Source organism: Tympanuchus pallidicinctus, unplaced genomic scaffold, assembly GCF_026119805.1.
Source record: "Tympanuchus pallidicinctus isolate F22 unplaced genomic scaffold, pur_lepc_1.0 scaffold2, whole genome shotgun sequence".
In the NCBI taxonomy this organism is placed as follows: Eukaryota; Metazoa; Chordata; class Aves; order Galliformes; family Phasianidae; genus Tympanuchus; species Tympanuchus pallidicinctus.
This window is the reverse complement of record NW_026294721.1, coordinates 13,664,399-13,682,675: the sequence shown is the minus strand read 5'-3', so window position 1 is coordinate 13,682,675 and position 18,277 is coordinate 13,664,399. Positions and strand designations below refer to the sequence as shown.

The following is an 18,277-nucleotide window of genomic DNA, read 5'->3' as shown; positions in this document are numbered from 1 at the left end:
TCTGTTCACTGTATGATTACAGTTATCAGTAATAAATTATATTAGTTGTCCCTGATACGTTAGTTTAATACCAAGAAATATTGCTTTCATCACAATTAGCATCAGCTCTACATTGGGAACCCCTCCCCAAACACCAAAGAAGTTCCAAAAGGGTAAGCTTTGAATTTTTGTACAATTTCTGTGCTGATCATCTCACTGACACTGAACATCAAACTTTGCAAAACTAGAGAACTTTCACACATGCTTAGCAGAACATGAGTGACCTGCAGAAAAGTCCATCTGTGAGAGCACTGGCTTTTCTACATCTACAACTGCTAAGCCTGGGCTAACCTGAAAGCTCTAAAGCAGCTAGCTGAAGATTGGAGGAGTGGTGCTTTACCCCCTGCCATGCAAAATGATGACTACAATTAAAACACTGACACGTGGTCACATGGAGAGGTATTCTGCAAAGCTGTGAATGATGCAGTACGTGTTGAACAGGCCTGTGAGGCTGCAGTCACTCCCTGGAAGCTTGAAAGTAACAGGGAACTTGTACATATGTGTAAGTGCTCTGCAGTGAGACTTTCAAAATGCCTCAAGTTTAATGACTTATTTTTGAGTGTCTTCATAAAGGGCTACTGTACCTTTAAGAATCCTCAATCGAAATACCTCACCCTTTTATGGAAGGAGACAAGCACAGTACAAATTAACAAGATGGGTGTTTGACAGCACCACAATTGCCAACACAAGTCCTGATGAAAAGAAGCACGAGCTCTAAACTCTATTTAACTTTTCATTGTGACTTCTAAAATTTAGCAGTCATTACAAGGAATCAATCATAACAATAGTATAAAAACTGAAAAATAAGAACACCAATTCAATGTAGCAAAATAATTTATGGAAGCATCTAATGTTTCCACAATAGCAGTAGGAAGCCTTCAAATAGGAGTATTTTTACTGATTTCTGCAGCTACGACTTCATACACGCAGGAGAGATTGACAGATGTAAAACATAAGTACAGTTAGACAAGCAGCCCTATCTAATTGGTGGCTCTGGTGTTCTCAGAGAGAGGAATAATGAAGTGCACCTATCAGCTCCCTCCCCAAAGAGCACAAAAACTTCATAAATTTATTTTCTAGAATAAATTTCGTTTCTAGAACCAAATTTCAAGCTTTTTTTCCTACCCTAATATATTGGAATGCTTTAAATTACAGTTGGAATGCATTTTTGTTTAGACAAAAAATGAATTCATCTGTATTAGATGACCACAGCAGATGCTTCTTACAGTTCAAAGCAAGCATCATCCTGCCTTGTAAAGCATGCTGAGGAAGTAAAAATATATTCACCACTTGTACTTGCTGCCTATGAAGTCCAGTGGATACATCACCACAGTTTCCACATATGATGGTGTTCATGTCTTTAACCCAATTCCTTAGGCTAGTATCTTGAAAAGACACTTCAGTGTTAACTTGCAACTCTTCCTGAAGCACGCTGCAAAGCACTCCCTATCTGTAATCTGTTTTTCTTAGTTGATCAGGTTGAAAATGTAAAGAATGGCTGTTTTTTTTTTTTTTTCCCCCCATCTTTTCATCGATGAGAAAAAAAAAAGACTCAACCAAGATCTTCCAGCCAGCAAAGCCACTTAATGGAACAGGTCTTCACAGAATGGGTAAATCCTCCCAAGCTTTCATGCCCAACTTCAGCATGGCCCAACCCCACTGTCAGGGGTGCCCCATGAATACTGCCAGTATCAGCACTCACTCAGGTAGTCAGCACATTGCTTCCCATGCCAAATAGAACTCCACCATGGAAATGCTAAGAAAAATAGAGATCTTAGTGGGAAATCTGCTCCCTAAGAACACTGTTTTGCAACCACTACAGCCACATTAAGTTCAGATGTACATCCATAACTGATGGAGTACATCTATACAAGTTCAAGTATGATCACAACGATGACAAATCAAAACTCTGAATCACTAAGTGAGAGACTTAAGAAAACAACTATAATAGCTGTATGTTTCTTTACCTCCACATTCTAATTATTTTCCTTCCATGTAATACTTTTTACATTAGCCAGAATACAGTAGCTCTGTGTAAGACAGACTGAAGCTGATACAGGCGTGAAGAAAATTAAAGAATGTACAGTATTCATGGACTAATCTACTACTTTAAAATGCATAGTTTCTAAATCAAGTCGCCCAAGCTCTTTTTTGTAACTTAAAAGAGTAGCCTAGAAATTGTTTGAATGGTAACTGAGATTTGGCATCCAAAAATAATACAGTTTCCAGCTATCAAGAAATGGTAACAAATAAGGGAATCCAGGCAAGCGCATAATGAATAAAATGGGATTCAATATAATGGATGAGGTTGCAGTTAAGTGACTTACCTGAAGCCACACAAGAAATCGCTGGCAAAATTCAGAATTCATAGTACTGACATATCTGCCTGTTATACACTTCTAAATCACAAGGCTTCTAGCCTAAGCATAATAGCCAAAGCTTAATATTGAAGTTTCTAGAATGCAGAGGCAGCAAATCTTTCTAATACACAAAGATCAGACTAGAAGACCAGAAAAAGACTTCCATGATTAAGATTCAGAGCCACCTGCGAGGTTTTGCAAGAAAATCTGTGTACAAGGATAAGTGAACAAAAATAAAGCAAGCCACACCCAACTCTAAATCTTCAAGGGATTTATAAGAATGTGAACGTTATGATAAGCAGAAAATACTTGCTGGATTAAACATTTCTGCTCTTCTATTGCTGCATTTCCATCTTCAGCAATAGACAATATTCTTAGTTAACTGCAAGGATCATGTACTGCTCAATGCACTGAGAATCTTAGTGCTAGTTGCTACCAAGAGTAAAAATTATACACGAACACAAATTCCAAACAGAGTATCAGGACAGTAACCACTGCTGAATTCTACTTTAGTGAATGCAGACAGATGCTACGCAGGACTATGAACACACCAGTTACATACCATCCTTACCTGCAAGGGAAGGAGAGTATTACTGTTGTTGTCAGTTCGGAAAACATTATCTTCAATCCATGATTTTGGAGTCAGTGACGGAGTGGAGCGAGTAAATTTAGGTGGAGCTATGACATTACCAGAAAAGGGTTTCTTCAAAGGAGAGATCTGGTTCATAGTTCCTGGAATTCCCATGTTTCCAGTTCTACGATGGTCTCTGCCATGCATTCCTCCCCAGGATATATTTCCTGTGCTCCAGCCACTACTCTGATTGCTCCAGGGTGACTGCTTCAGAAGAGGCTAAAAAGAAAGATTAATTCATATTATTTTGAAAATAATTGAAAACAATTTTTCTACTTAAGAGCAAAGAAACACTAAGCAGACAATGCTCGAAGATTCCTATAAACTTCTTCTTTTCTGATGTTGTATTAGATCATTATTGAGGCCAAGTATAAAACGTAATACAGCCACAAGAAGTTGCCTTATTGAAACTCTCCCTCCTCCACAGGCCCTGTACTGGCAATTTAGGTTTTCATCCTCACAGGAACTGCCAGGATCCTTCATATGTATGCAGAGAGCAATCCCAGGGTTAAATACGGTGTTACAAAAAGGATCGGGCCATTAATTACCTCACTGATACACTACTTCATATTTTATAAGATATCTGGAAAAAATAACACAAGAACTTCAAGTTGGTCATTTTATGTCAGCGACAAGGAATTCAAAAACTAAAATTCTGCTTCACTTTTTTCCCAATATTTTGAGTATTGCCATCTCAGTACCGTCAAAGTATTACCATATAAGAGCAAAAAAGGCACTGATCACTGTGCAGAGAATCTGTTTGAAGAGCTATCTTAACATTTCCACATTAAAATGCATTATTCTGAAGCCACTGCTCAAGTATTTTCGGAGTCATATACTGGACTATCTCTGGAATTCTGCAGCTCACTCTCTCTTATAAAAAGATTCTTCTCCCTACTTAGAAGCAGTACGAAGTATTTCTGTACCTCAACCACTACTCTCCTCAATATTAAAAATGTAAGCTGTCTTCAGAGCAAAAATTCTACAGGGGAGAAGTTTTGGTTCCTACAACTCGTGCTAAGGACAGACCCTGGCAGCCGCTGTACCACCAAGAGGTGGACCCACTGAGCCCAACTGACGGCACAGAGAGGATTTACCTTCGGTGTTCTAAACCCGACTCCTGGAGGAAAGGCTTTTCTCACCACACAAACGGGTGCGGGGTGGATGTTCTAAGTCAAGTTTAAAGCTGAATGCAGCGCTTCCACCTCAAAGGCTGCAGGTAGCCCTTAGCTTGTAATTTCAGTAACTTAAACATTTAAGGCACATTGACATGTTATGGTTTATACAGAACTTTCTGAAGACAGAGAGAGCTGTAATACCCTCTCCACATGAAAACAAACAGAAAAACACTAAGGCCGTTTTTGGTCAGGTAATCAAGCAAACATCCCATTCTGTATAATTACAGATAATTATGCTGTAGAACTTGAACGCTTCGGCTGGAATTTTGGGAGAGGCCAGCGTTGTGTTGTGAAACAAACCTGAGGAGAAAATGCCAAACGCCAGCATGCCTCTAACACTGCCAAGCTGGGCTGTCACGGGCACAGCCTCGGGCTGCCCACAACTGATAACGATCGAGAAAGCTCTCCTATGGTGCGGGGACGCCTCTGAAGAGCGCACAGATACTGAGGAGAACCACCCCTGCACCACCACAGTCCAAAGTAACTCTGTGATACCTCAGACAGGATCACTGCATCGGGGTTATGAAATAAATTCCGTACAAACTCACCTCCACTGTTTTTTTGGTTTTGTTTTTAACGGACAGGATTTGCGTTACAACGAAAGCGAAATGAGGGAGAGGCCCGTGCCACCCAGGCCTTTAGGGCCAGCAGGCGATGAGCGCGGCTCTGCCGCTCTCTGCCTTCCAACAATCACTATCTGTTCCAAGAAACAATACCAACTTCCAGCCGAACACCAAACTGTCACAGCACGCTTCGTTACAACCAGCAGCGAAGCCAGGCAGCCCGAAGCACTGCCCCGTCCGCGGGTGCAAAGCCACGCCATTTCGGGATGGGCGCTGACAGCCCCGGCGGGGCGCGCGGTGCCCGCAGAGCTGCGGGCGGCCCCGGGCGGAGCGGCCAGGGAGCGGCGGGGCGGCCGGGAGCTGTCACGCGCATTGTTCGGGGCGCGCCGCGTTCTCCGCATGCCGACGGGGAGGGAGCGGGGCGGGGGAGAGGAATATTCCGCCGGCGAGGCCCCTCCGTGAGGCGAAAAGGCGTCCCCGGGGGCGCGGGCGCCACGCGCCCCTCCACCTGCCCGCCGAACGGGTGGGGATCGGCGGCCAACTGCCTCCGCCCGAGCGCCGCCGCCTCCCCGCGGGGCCGCAGGTGCCCTCCCGCGGCGCGGCGCCCCCCGCTCCGCTCCCGGTACCTGGTGGTGGTTGTAGGAGTTCCGCTGCTGCAGGAAGGCGGCGGCGGCGGCGGCCGCCTGGTGTTGGTGCTGGAGCTGCGGGCTCACCGGGGACCTCCGGTTCTGCTGCTGTTGCTGCTGCTGAGGTAAATTCATCTGCGGCGGCGGTGGCGGCGGGGGGGCGGCCGAGAAGGGGCTGCTGAAGGGCCCGGCGCACGGGTTGTGAGGAGACACCGGCGAGAAGCTCTGGAAGAAAGCGGGGTTGATGGACGACGGGATCCCCGGGTAGAAGCTGGTCTCGGACTCCGGGCTCGGCGGCGGCATGGCGCTGATCTGCCCTCCGCCGCTGGAGACCGGAGGCTGCTGCGTCTGCTGCGGAGGCGGCGACGAGGTCTGCACCGACCAGGGGGTGCCGAAGCCGGGCAGCGGCGGAGGAGGAGGGGAAGCCGCCGAGGAGGAGCCGCCCCCGCTCTGGTGATGGGGGCTGGGGATCTCCGGGCTCTGCAGGCTGCTGAAGCCGGAGCCGAGCCCGCCGGGCAGGAGGGTCCCGGGGCTGCCCAGCAAGTGGCTGTTCGGGGGGGACTCCATGGGGGGCGGCTCGGCTCTCGCCCGCGGACGAGGAGGAGACGGCGGCGGATTCACGCAGGAGGCGGCGGCGGCCACCCCCACATCGGGGTCGGCGGGCGCCGGTCCCCCCGCGCGGGAAGGGGCGCCCCGCTCGGAGCCCGCCCGGCGCTCGGCGGCGCTGAGGGGCCCGAGGCTCGGCGGCGGCTCCGGGGGGCGAGCGCCGAGGAGCTGGAGCTGCTGCTGCTGCTGCCTGCGCTCCTGCTGCCGGTACTTGTCAGTGGGGCGGCTGAACTGCTGCTGCTGCTGCTGAGGGGGGTGGCGATGATAGTCGGGGGGGTGGCTGCCGCCGAGCTGGGCTGGGCTGAGCGGCGGCGGCTTCAACTCTTTCCTCTTCTGGCTCGGCGGAGGAGGAGGCGGCGGTTGCTGCTGCGGTTGCTGCTTGTTTAAATCCTGCTGGGGGCCGAGAGCGGGTTTAAAGTCGGAGGAGGGGTGGCCGGGAGGGGGGTGTCCCGGCGCGGGGCCGCTGCCCAGCCTCTCGCCGCCCGGCTGCTGCTGTGTCACCACCGGCGGCCGCTCCTCCTGCGCGCCGCGGGGATGCGCCGGGAACAGCGCGGAGGAACCGGGCGCGGTGGGTGAGAAGGGGCAGGAGGAGGAGGAGGAGGAGGAACGGGAGGCGGCTGCCGGCGAGGGGAAGGACCACGGCGGCCCGGGGCTGGGGCTGCGGCTGGGGGCCGGCGGCGGGCCGGGGTCCCCCATGGGCCGGCGGGGCTGCCCCGGCCCCACGGAGAGACAAAGGTAATTAACCTGGGGCGGGGGCGAGCGCTGCCGCAAAGCGCTGTGCGAACCTAAAAATAGCCACTTCCTACAATAAAGCCTTTTTCCTCGTATAACCCCCGCTATGCTACATACGGAAATCGGAGCGTTTTGATAATAATAAATAACCCTTTTTTGTCAGCTCTCCCCACCCGCCCCCCGCTCCACGACAACCCCTCCTCTAATTTTCACGCACTGCCCCCAAAGGGGCACCCCTTCCTCTCGCAGCCGCGCCCGCGCCCCGGGGCTCCCCGAGCCGCTACACAACACCGCGGGGCGCTCCCATCCCCGGCCGGCCGCCGGTCACCGAGCGGGGCGGGCGACAGCCGGCCGTACCCCAACGCTCCCGAGCGGGACTAACACTCCTCACCGCTGCCCCCGCCCCCGATAGCGGCCGCCGGCCGGCTGCAGCCCCCTTAAGAATGCCGGAACATCCGTCATAGTCGCGTCACGGTCCCGCCCTCCGTCAGACCTTGGTAATGAGCCGGCGGTCCCGCCCCCTCATGAATAATGCACGATCGCGAGGGAGGGGATGCGCTCGTTCCGCCGAACGACGAGCGCCGAAGGTGGGCGCTACCATTTAAAGGGCGCGGGGAGAGGAGAGCGTCTTTAAGCGACGCCCCGAAAACGCGCCGGCCTTCGATGAGGCATCTACCCCGAAGCCGGAAACAACCAAAATGGAACTATTTTATTGTGTCCGCGGCAGCCGGTACTTCCGCGGAGGGAGGGAGGTGCTGGGCACACGAGCCGTGGTTTCTTCCGCCGCCCCGTGCCGCACCGTCCGGCGGGCGGGGCGTCCCGCCCCTCGTTTGCATTGACGCAGGCAGGTGGGCCGGGCCCTGGCGGCACGAGCTGGGGGATGTCGAGGTTGGGCCTGGCCCCGGGCTGTGTGCTGGACTTCTGCTGTCAACTGATCCCCACCGTTCCCGCTAACCGTGTCCTTCAGTGCCACATCTCCACGTTTCTTGAGAACTGACTCTGCTATCTCCCTGATTAGCCTGTTCCAAGGCATCACCGCTCTTTTTGAGAAGAAACTTTTCCTTACGTACAACCTGAACATCGTCTACAAAACCAGTGCACTCAGCTACTCCTCTTAAGGCCTGTACTCCAGACCCTTTGCCAGCTCTGCTGTCCTTCTTGGGACACGTTCTAGGAGACCTCTTTGAGCCACGTAACCCATCAACTGACCCAAGGAAAACTAAGGCAGGCCTGAGGTATCACAGATCACAGAATGGCCAGGGTTGGAAGGGACCTCAAGGATCATGAAGCTCCAACCCCCCTGCCACAGGCAGGGTCACCAACCTCCCCGTTTTACACTAGACCAGGCTACCCAGGGCCCCATCCAATCTGGCCTTGAACACCTCCAGGGACGGGACATCCACAGCCTCTCTGGGCAGCCTGTTCCAGCACCTCACCACTCCCACAGTCAAGAATTTTCCTCTGACATCCAACCTAAATCTCCCCTCCCTCAACTTAAAACCATTTCCCCTTGTCCTACTGTTATCAACCCTTTCAAAGAGTTGATTCCCCTCCTGTTTGTAGGTTCCCTTTAGGTACTGAAAGGCTGCAATGAGGTCACCCCGCAGCCTTCTTTTCTCCAGGCTGAACAAGCCCAGCTCCCTCAGCCTGTCTTCATAAGGGAGATGCTCCAGTCCCCTGATCATCTTTGTGGCCCTCCTTTGTTTTACCCTTTTTTATGGTTCTGGAAACATGGCTTTTAGCAACAGAGTTGAACACAAATAAGTAGCTGCAACTATAGGTGTAATGCTATTGCAGATGTAGATATCCTTGAAAAGAACAAATTAAAGGGCCTCCACTTGTTTGCTGTAACTCAGTGATGAGAGTGGTGCACATCTGCAGAGTGAGTGATAGCACACTTAAGAAGGGTCAGTATATGCCTGATTTATCCTACTTCTCCATAGGCATCCATTAGTGGCCTCTATCAGAAGCTGCATTGTTGCTTTCCATTTGGCCAATGGATCTTTGGCCTGAACCAGTGCTTTAATTATTAAATCTGTGTTTATTACATGTATTTAAACTGTAAAGGAAAAATGTTTAGTTCCACATATCTACAGTCTTTTTTGATGCAATCATGTTCCTGTAGACAGGAGTAAGCCTACATGGGTGTGTATATTTAGATATCTATGCTACCTTGCGAGTTTGCCATGCAAATACATGTGCAGCATAGAAGACTAATTGCTATTTTATTTTTTCTCATATTTCAGTTAATATTGGCATCCATTCTGTTTCAGGAGCTCTACAGCCATCTTACAAGTAGCAAAAAACAGGGTACAGATTAAGGCCCTGTTGATGATGATTGCATGCTGAGTGAATGCTGCCTGCTGAGTGATGGTTGCTCCCTGAATAGAGAGTTGCTTCATCGCACAGTCCTCATAAACATGGCTTCAGAGAGCTGTAGAACTCGTAGGACCCAGCTTCCCCTTGCCTTTGTGTCACACACCTGACATTTGGTTATCTGCAAACCTGAACAGAAGCTGTCCCACACCTGGGGCATTTGCTGGCATCTAACAATGGTGAAGTAGTGCTGCACTGTTCACCCTTATAGCCAGCTGCCTGTTGCTAGCAAGTAAGGCAGGAACTTCTTTGACTGCAGTATTTGTCCCCTTGCCTGAGTCCCAATTCTTGCAATTCTTCTAATAGAACTGTTGTGGAGTTCACAAGTTCTTTTAAATCAGTTAGAAGACAAGAGTACTCACATCCTCTGTGGCAGCTTATCTCTGCCATGGTAACTATCTGCCCCAGTCATGCACACTTATTAAAAAACTTTCATGGAGGAAATCTCATATATTTTTAATTGTATATAAAGTAACCATCCGCTCTGAATTAGTTGTCTAATCTTCTGCAAACAAGAGACAAGTGCTACCAAAGTAATGATTCATCTTTCCCTAGTACAGGTACATTTAGAGAGAGAAACCTCATCTCTCCTTGCTGGTTTTGAGGAAAGCTCATGGCTATATCCTGTTCAGGAGCTCTTTGGTGCTCATTGGTCTTGTGGTACAAATAGGCTCCTTGACTCTGACACAAGCAAGAATGGCCTTATTGAGTCAAACCATGCATCCTTCCAGCTGTGTGTCTACCAGCTCCTGCCTCTAAGAGCTATGAGCCCTTAGCTCGTTTGCTGGGGCCACAAGTTCTAGCTTCTTTATCAAATCATTTCCTTTCAAGAAGTCATAGGCCCAATTCTCAGAGTTTTCCCTCTCCACTTCTTAGTTCTCCACTTGAGCATGTGTCCTTCACACTCCAGTGCTTTATTTTTAATTCTTCCTTGTAATCCTGTTTTCTTTTTTTTCAGCTGCCCCTTTCTGGAGACCTTTATTGGATTGGGCAGTAGGAAAGACTGTCTGAAAACACATGCCTAAATGGATGTGTAGGAAACTTGACATGTTTAGCCAGTTCTTTCAGCTACCTCAACTGTTTGCAGCTTGGTGGTCTGCTAGATTCGCCTTTCCAGAATTTAGTTGATAGTGGGATACTTGGGCTCCTCATTCTAATTTCAGAACAGAACCTCTGTCCTGGATGAGCTGAGGGAGCTAGAAGGAGTCATGCAGCTCCGGTAAGTGGCTGAGAGGAGTGGGTGTTAAGCCATGTGCAATATCACTGCCTGTAATATGTGCATTGAAAAAAGCAGATGTGGCAAAACAAGCTGTCGGATAGGTAAAACCATATATACCTAAGTTATGGTTCTGGCAGCCATTAATCATCCTGCTTCTGTCTATTCACTGTAACAGACATGCCAGATGTCCACTTCACTTGGGAGGCCCATGCGGAACTGAGGCTAACAGCTCTCCAGGGTTTGTCAGCGCAGTAAAGACGATGGCCATCTGAGTTTGTCTTGCTGTGTTCTGCATCATCCACTGTGCATGAAATTTTGTGTGCCAAGTTGAACAACCAATGCTATAGAAGAGAAAGCATAAAGACAAATCACAATGAGCTGTATTAAGACAAATCTGGTAAGCTGTAAGGGTTCCAAAGCAGCTCTTCTGGCTGGAACTTAGGTGGCATGAAAGCTCTCATTTAGGCAATACTTCTGAATTGTACCCCTGAGTGGTTATTGCCTCCTCTAGAAATTGCCATGCACAGCTTAAGTTCTTTCCTTTTCATAAAACCAGGAGAATAACACCTGCTATTGGCCAGTGTTAGAGAGACAGTATTATTATGCGAGACAATTTTGGCCCATCATTCTGCTTTTCTGCTTGAACAAAAAAACCTCTAAACTTTTAGTACTTATGAAAGCTGGAAGGGATTGTGCTGAAATACTGCCTTCCTTGGAGCGGCCAGTGGGTTTAAATTCTTTAAAAATGCAAGTTCTTGGTGTGGAATCTGTACCTTTTTCTAATCAGATACTGCTAAGGATGTGTTATAATTTTGGGGAATTTGTGATCAGTCATGAAATGGATAAAAATCAAACTATGATATGTAGACTTCTATGTATTTGCAGAGCTATTTCAGTGCTTCCTCATTTTGTAAGTTACCACAGACACCAGAATATTGGGAACCTAGCACATAAAAATGAAAATAACTATGCTTCCAGAATCAGTTGTTCCCCTCCCATTTGTTTTTTTGGAAGGTCCCAGTGGCTGTGATTTTGAATATAGGCCACAAATAGCACGCTAACCTAAAAATTATCTTTGTTCTCATGCTCGCATTCCAATACTAAAAGCTGCTTCTCTGGCTTTTTTTTTTCTTTATTTATTTTTTCTCTTCCATGTTACAATTAAAAGCAAACATAGCTACAGGTAGTTAGTACTAACTTCAAAAAGCCTTTTTGTTGTGGAGTGGCTCAACACAGAGAGTATCTGTGGCTACTTGTAATGCAACAAACTCTTCTTTTGAGAGCCCACAACGTTTATAGGTCTTTCACCACTTACAGTGATTTACTGCTCTGTTTGACCCCTCTTCCAAGGCTCTGCAGCTACAAGAAAACATTTTTTTCTCTGCCATTTTACGTTCTCTCTTTTCCCATCTTCCCTGTGGTTTGTTCCTGGGCACCTTTTTCCAAGCTCTGTATTTCAGTAGTGCTGCCTGTCCTGCCTCATTCTCATGTGCTCTGCTGGCAGGTGTGTCTTGATGTCACCTGTGGTCAGGCTGTTCAAAGAAGCGCTGTCTCCTGTCTGTGGTCTGTGGCATGTGTCTGCTTCATACATCAGCCTAAGGTTTGAAATGAGCCTGCATATGCATTCCAGGAACAGCACATTGTTCTAACTGGTAACAAAAATACATGACTAACGTGCTTCTGATAGAGCCGCTTCCTCTTAACCTTAAAGTTGATTTTTGTTAATGACTGCTTCCTCCCATGGAAACATGGAAAACAGTCTGGGACTGCTGGTTGTTATTCAGTAAGAAAAACAGATGATGAAGTTTGACATTTCACAGGAAAAAGATGTCTAAAGGTTTATATCAATGTGTTTTATTTACTGTTTTTCTGTTCTTGATTTTTTTAAACCCTGATAACAAAAATCATGCATTGCTGCAAAGGAGGTGGGCAAGTCTTTTTTAGCAGTGAGCAGTCTGTTGAGTCACATTCCTCTCCAGTGCTTTTTTTCTTTAACAGAGATTGTTCATCATCTACATGTAAAAAATATGAAAGTAAACTGCTGTTTGATCACCGTATGTCAGAATAAAATTAAAAGCAGAGAGAAAACATAACATGAGGGTTTGACATAGTTTGCTTCATTCTGTTGTTCCTGTGACCGCATGCCCATGTTGTGTTCATTTTTTATAGCTAAAAAATCACAAAATCTGTAGGAGTATTTGTTCCTTATTGAAAGCCTTTCTTCTACCACAAGGGCTCTGCTGCCTACTAAACTTGCAGGATATGGATTCTGGTCACAGAAATGTAAACCAGTGATTTACTTTGCTTTTTCTTCTTTTTGCCCTGGAGTTTAACCAGCACATTAGACTAATATTTTGTTGCTTGCTAGTGGCGGTTTCTGTTTCTTTCTTCCTTTCTTTTTTAACTTTCTTTTTTTTTTTTTTTTTTTGGTAGTGGAAGTCATTAGAGTTTCTCCCAAGAGAATCACTGCCAAAGTAAACAAACATCTTCATGAAAGGAAAATAATGTCTGAGGAGCATTCAGAATTCCATGTTTTACAGAAGAGTATTTATGGCAACCAACTAGTGAATTAAAGTGAAAGAAATCCCATTACTAGTTTGCTGCTTTGCTGTGCTAATCAAAAGTGGCAATTTCTGCTCGCTTCTCTGCCCTATGGTGCAGGATCTCAGTATAAGCTGTAATTTAAAATGAAGGAAAATATGAGATGAAACTCTTTTTAGAAGTAGTGTTATGTTGGGTGTTGGTTTTTTTTTTTTTTTCTTTCTTAATTGTTGGTAATTGTATAGAGCTTCTGCATGTAAATCTCAGGGGAACTGCTATTGTCTCCAAAATGTTCTGCATGTGGTTAGCAAGAACAACAAGGACAGAAGAAAGTTCAGCTAAAAAATTCATAAAAGCTGGCTGGTGGAATGCATTGCAATCAGCTGTACACCTTGGCTTGCTTATCCCTCTGTACTGATCATTTTTAGCTGAGGTGAAGCATTCTGAGGAGTAGGAGGCTGGCAGATTTGCAGCGTAGATTGTTTGAAGGTTTAAACACTGTGACTATCTCATCTTACTGCAAGTCTGTAGATAGAACATAAGCTCGAGTTGCTGAGAAGTGATAGAATGGCTCCGTGTGCACAGCCTACAAAACTGCAAAGGGCTTATTTTCTGTGTGCTTTCTGCGTTCCCTCCAGGAGAGCAGTAATTCCCCAGTAGAGCAAGCACACTTTGCATTTGCTGCTGATGAGACTGTCTCTAGTTCTTTGTTTGGGCAGTGGCTTTCACAAAGGGGACCAGTACTCACTGGGAACTTGCCAGCACCATCGTATGTTTCGTGACAAATGCTAAGTGTTCAGAAAGTTGGCACTACAAAAAAGATACTGTCAATCTCTGTTTAATTCTCAAAATGGCCCGTAGGATTTTAAAGCTTGTGTTGTTGCTGGTGCACTTACCCATCAGATAGCATTTTTAAAAGCCTTTCTAATATGGCCGGTTAATTTGGTTATATTACTAGGACGTAAAACAAAATGATTCCTAGGATAGAGATTGCTAGATTGCTAAGATTTTACTGCTGATGTTTTTTCCAATCTGCTGCACGCTGAAGAACAGTATGTCCAGCCACATGTATTGCTGTAGTCAGACCATGGTATTTTCTTGTCTTCTTTCCTATGTACAGCTCAGACACAGCTGTCACTATTTACCAAACACAAAGGTGTTTTTCACAGCTCAGGGGGTATGTTTGGGTTCTGCTATAAGGAACGCATGATACATCTCCATTAACTGCATGAATGTTCGGTGTATGTTTATGTACCTGAATATTATGGTTTTCTCTTTGAAATTTTAGGGAGTGAGCTCATAGATCTTTGGATAGATCTTTAGAGACATGATGATTCCAGTGTCAGAATGATCTGCTCCATAACCTGACCACACTTAGGAGGCCAGCGAGGAGACCCAAGGAGACATCTTGAAATTTCTGAGCAGAGAGACTTTGGCACAGAGTTGGTGTATGCTGGATGGCATTCTGTTGGTAGCCTGTACTGCTGGTGCAGCAGAAGGAAGCAAACCTCTGACAAGAGCTAGATCTGTCACCCCACAGGTCTGCATGGGCAGCTTAAACGAAGAGTATGTTTGTACCTAAGAAGACTGTTAAAGTCAGTGCTTTAAATTCCTGGCAAAGATTTGACAAAATTTGCTTAAACTTCTGTAAGTCAATAGAGGAGCAAGTTCCCTTCTGAGCCATAGCATCTGTTGTGTTGTACTAGAAGTATAGACAACAGTATGGGAAAATATATTCTCTTGTACTTGACCTTATTTCCTCTTTGAGTGTAAGATGGATGTTCAGTAATTTACAAGAACACCCACTGTTTCAGTGAAATTATTTTCAATGGATTCTGTAAGAAATTTGCAGCTTTAATTACTCAGGAATTATCTTAGAAATTAGCGATACAGATCCTTCAGATTCACTGTAGGACTAAAATTAATCAAACTGTTTTGTACAGGCTAGAATTGAAGATGTACAGATTGAAATTAAGAAGAGTATTAACTGTATAATTAAGACTAATTATAACTACATATTCAGTAACAGAAGTGAGGTCAGCAGCTCCAAGAATGACCACAGCGATATCCAGCATCTGTGGCGCTGATGTTGAGACTGGCTGGGCCATGAGGTCATGCAATTGGGAGGAAGAAGAGGAAGAGAGTTGAACTCAGCTCTGCTATACAGCAGATGAATATTCACCCTGAGATAAAAATGTATTTTTAAATCTATTAATTTATTTAAAAACAAGTAGGTTCAACTTCTGAACAGTGCACAGTAACTGTTAGGGAAGCTCTCTTTTTTTTCTATCCATCTTCATCCTGCTTTTAAACACTCCTAACTTTGATCAGGCCTGAGAAACAGGAGCTCTCAAGTTCTTCATGCACTTTACATCTCTGATCTAATGATCAATTGTAAATCAATTTTAGCTTGGTCATTTTCTACCATTCGTGCTGTAGTGATGATAACAAAATCATAGAAAACCAATATGCATCTTTCACCATGTACATTTGGATTACTAAAAACATATTCTTGCAGTTCTTTCTTAGGGTTCATTTATAATATTTTTAATTATTAAAAAATAAAGAAAAGAAATCAAAGAAGATCTCCTGCCAAGAAATATGTAAAAAGCTGAATACCTTAGAATATTTGTGCTAAAGTATTTTGGAAATGCATTATCTTTACAAAAGAATCATTGAAACCTAGGAAATGTAGTGAAAATATTGTACTTCAATAAAATGAAATATATTAAAAAAGAAAATATATCAAGTCGTCCAGGCAACCTTAATTTTCTGCTATTATGAGAACCTGAGGGAAACATGAAGTTGAATTTAGTTTATTTTTGTAGACTCTGAATTTTTAACTGTTTCTGCATAGTTTTACTAAGAATTAGGATTGTATGACTTAATCATTAACTTCTCCATCTGCATAATTTTAGATTTTTTTGCAAGCTTAATCCAACTCTGGGACTGGAAATCATATCTTCTAACTGGATAGCTACAAGATGAAGGGACTAGGAAAAAAGCAGGGGAAAATCAGAACTATTATGTTCATCTCTTATACAGAGAACACAAAACCTACTGTAATTATGTCATTTCCTCTCTCATTATGGTACTGAGAGCTCAGATCCATTTTTATGTAGTGGCACAAAACAGTTTGCTATTTAAGTATAGCTTACAGGAGCTACTTTGCAGAATTGATATTCACATATGCCGCAAATCAATTGTTCCCATGATATTAAAAGGGAAAATTACCTTGATCTTTAAAAATTCCCAAACCTTGGTAAATCTCCTTGAGTAATTGTGATATAATTTTGGGTCAATGTGCTTTGACCAAAGGTCAGTCCAAATGAATAATCCAGGGAACATTTTTTTTCCTACTGATAATCCTTTTTTGTGCATGCTTATGTACGTACACGTGTATGTTGTAATTGAAGACAAAAAAATGCTCATAATATTTGTATATTAGGAAATCAGAGGGCTTTTCTCTCTTCTTTCTCTCTCTCTCTCTTTTTTTTTTTTTTTCCCTTCTTCCAAATAAACTCTCTTTTTAACTTTGAAAGATCTTCTTTATATGAGGAAATTTACTAGACACTACAGTAGTATAATTATGCCTTGTGGACACTTTTTAATTTTAAATGAATGCCTGTAGAATACAAGTGTCCACACTGGGAGTTATACCATCACAACTAGAGTAGTGTAATTATTCTAGTGAATTCTGTATGAAGACAAATGCTTTATGAAAAGCTCTTCACTTTTCAGCTTATTTCGGCTCTTCACTTTTCAGCTTGTTCAGGTTCTGAACCTAAAGGTGTTGATCAAATCAATGAAAGTAATGAAAATTCAATGTTTACCAAGTAGACTGTCAAGTGCTGAGGAAATCAGAAAGTAATAAATATATCTGCCTAGTGATTAATATTCATGTGCATTTTTGTCCTTATTCTCTCAACAGCGGTTGAGTTTGGGAGGAGTTTAGTGAAAATTGATAAATGGTCTGTTTTTTTGTTTGGTTGGTTGTTTTTTTTTTTGCTTAGCCTCATAAATTAATACAGCCAATACTCAAATGCTGGCAGTGCATTATGGATTCTTAGCCCTCAGAAATAACATCCAGAATTTCAGACAAATATGACACTAGAGAATTTTCTGAATGCTTCATAGTGTCTGCAGGTCTTTTGCAGCTTGCACTGCCCAGATCAGGCACTGAATGTCTCTATTTCCTATCTCTCAGTTAAATTTTAGTTACTTAAATATGTGTGTCTTAGGATAGTAGAAAAAATGTTTTATACAATAATCACCCATTTTCAAGAAAATAACTTTCAGAATGTCAGTAGGGGTATGGAAAAACATAAGTATTTATTTACACAACGTGCTTAGACTGAATTACAAGCATATCTCAATGTAATTGTTTCATAGACTTTAAGGCAAGCAGAGCCCAGTTGTTTTTGTGACCTAATCTTGTCCAACCTTTATATTGATTACAGAGCACTAGCCTGACAGTCTCGCTTGAAGACAATTATTTCAAGGCAAACTTCATGAAAAAGATATTCATAGTTAAAGAGTTCAGATGACAGAGTCCACCACACCTATCCCAACACTCACTGCTCAGATGAAGTGCTTTATTTGTGGTCTGAACTCGGCTTTGACTTCCCTTGTTGGATCTTTGCTGGATTAAAAAAGCCCTTAGCACTGGCCATCGTTCAATGAAAATACTTAAGTGCTGAGATCAAGGCATCTCAGCCCTGTTTTGTTAAGCAAATCTCATTGAGCTGCTCGTTTCTAACCATAGGGCAAGACTTCTGTATCATCAGTTTTTCCTGTCGTTTCTTTCATGTTGCAAGCTTACAAACATTTTTTTTCCTTTTTTCTTTTTAAGTAAGGACATCAGGACTGTATGTGGCTGCAGTGGTTACCTAATGAGAGATATACAGCATGTGCTGAGCAAAAGTGTGCTCTTCCCTTTCTGTTTTTGAAGCGTGGAGGAAGAAATGAGGGCAAATACCAAAATTTTTATTTTTCATATGCTTTGTCACAAACATTCTATAATGAACAATACCACATCGGGTCTTCCAATGGATATTATGCTTTCCCAAAGCAAGCTTCGTAGAGGGACACACCAGCATGGTCTCTTGCTGGGATAACCAGTACGTTTGGTTTGCCCTGGCTGGAATTACACATGATGGAGGGCTTTTTTCCTGCTTCATATTTAGTTTATCTGCTAAAACTTCTTTGAAGGTTGAAAATACAGTCTCCAATTTTATATATTGTCTATTTTTGTTCCAGCATGTATAACTTCATTGATAAAGTCTATATCTGTCACACAGGCATGAATTAAAGTGATATGAGTGACAAGAATAAGTAGCTTGACTTTGCTGTTTTCTGGTTTTTTCCCTACTTTGTCTACTCAATTTTTGCTTTCAAAACATCTCA

At 44.3% G+C, this 18,277-nt stretch overlaps 1 protein-coding gene and 1 long non-coding RNA gene across 5 annotated transcripts in view; one reads left to right on the top strand and one right to left on the bottom strand.

Moving 5' to 3' along the window:
* Positions 1-6,699, bottom strand: part of CPEB2 (cytoplasmic polyadenylation element binding protein 2) — a 52,831-nt gene extending 46,132 nt beyond the window's left edge. For both annotated transcript variants that reach the window (XM_052683322.1, XM_052683323.1), the window contains exons 1-2: positions 5,398-6,699; positions 2,971-3,249 (exon numbers count right to left, since the gene is read on the bottom strand). In XM_052683322.1, coding sequence (XP_052539282.1) covers positions 2,971-3,249; positions 5,398-6,699 — 1,581 coding nt within the window. The remainder of the gene's footprint in view (positions 1-2,970; positions 3,250-5,397) is intronic.
* LOC128080751 (uncharacterized) overlaps positions 5,416-18,277 on the top strand; it is a 31,799-nt gene continuing 18,937 nt past the window's right edge. For 2 of the 3 annotated variants that reach the window (XR_008206871.1, XR_008206872.1), the window contains exon 1: positions 5,416-5,522. This is a non-coding gene — a long non-coding RNA (uncharacterized LOC128080751). Of the gene's footprint in view, positions 5,523-6,645; positions 6,739-18,277 lie in introns of those variants that run through there. The other variant, XR_008206873.1, reaches the window with a different exon arrangement.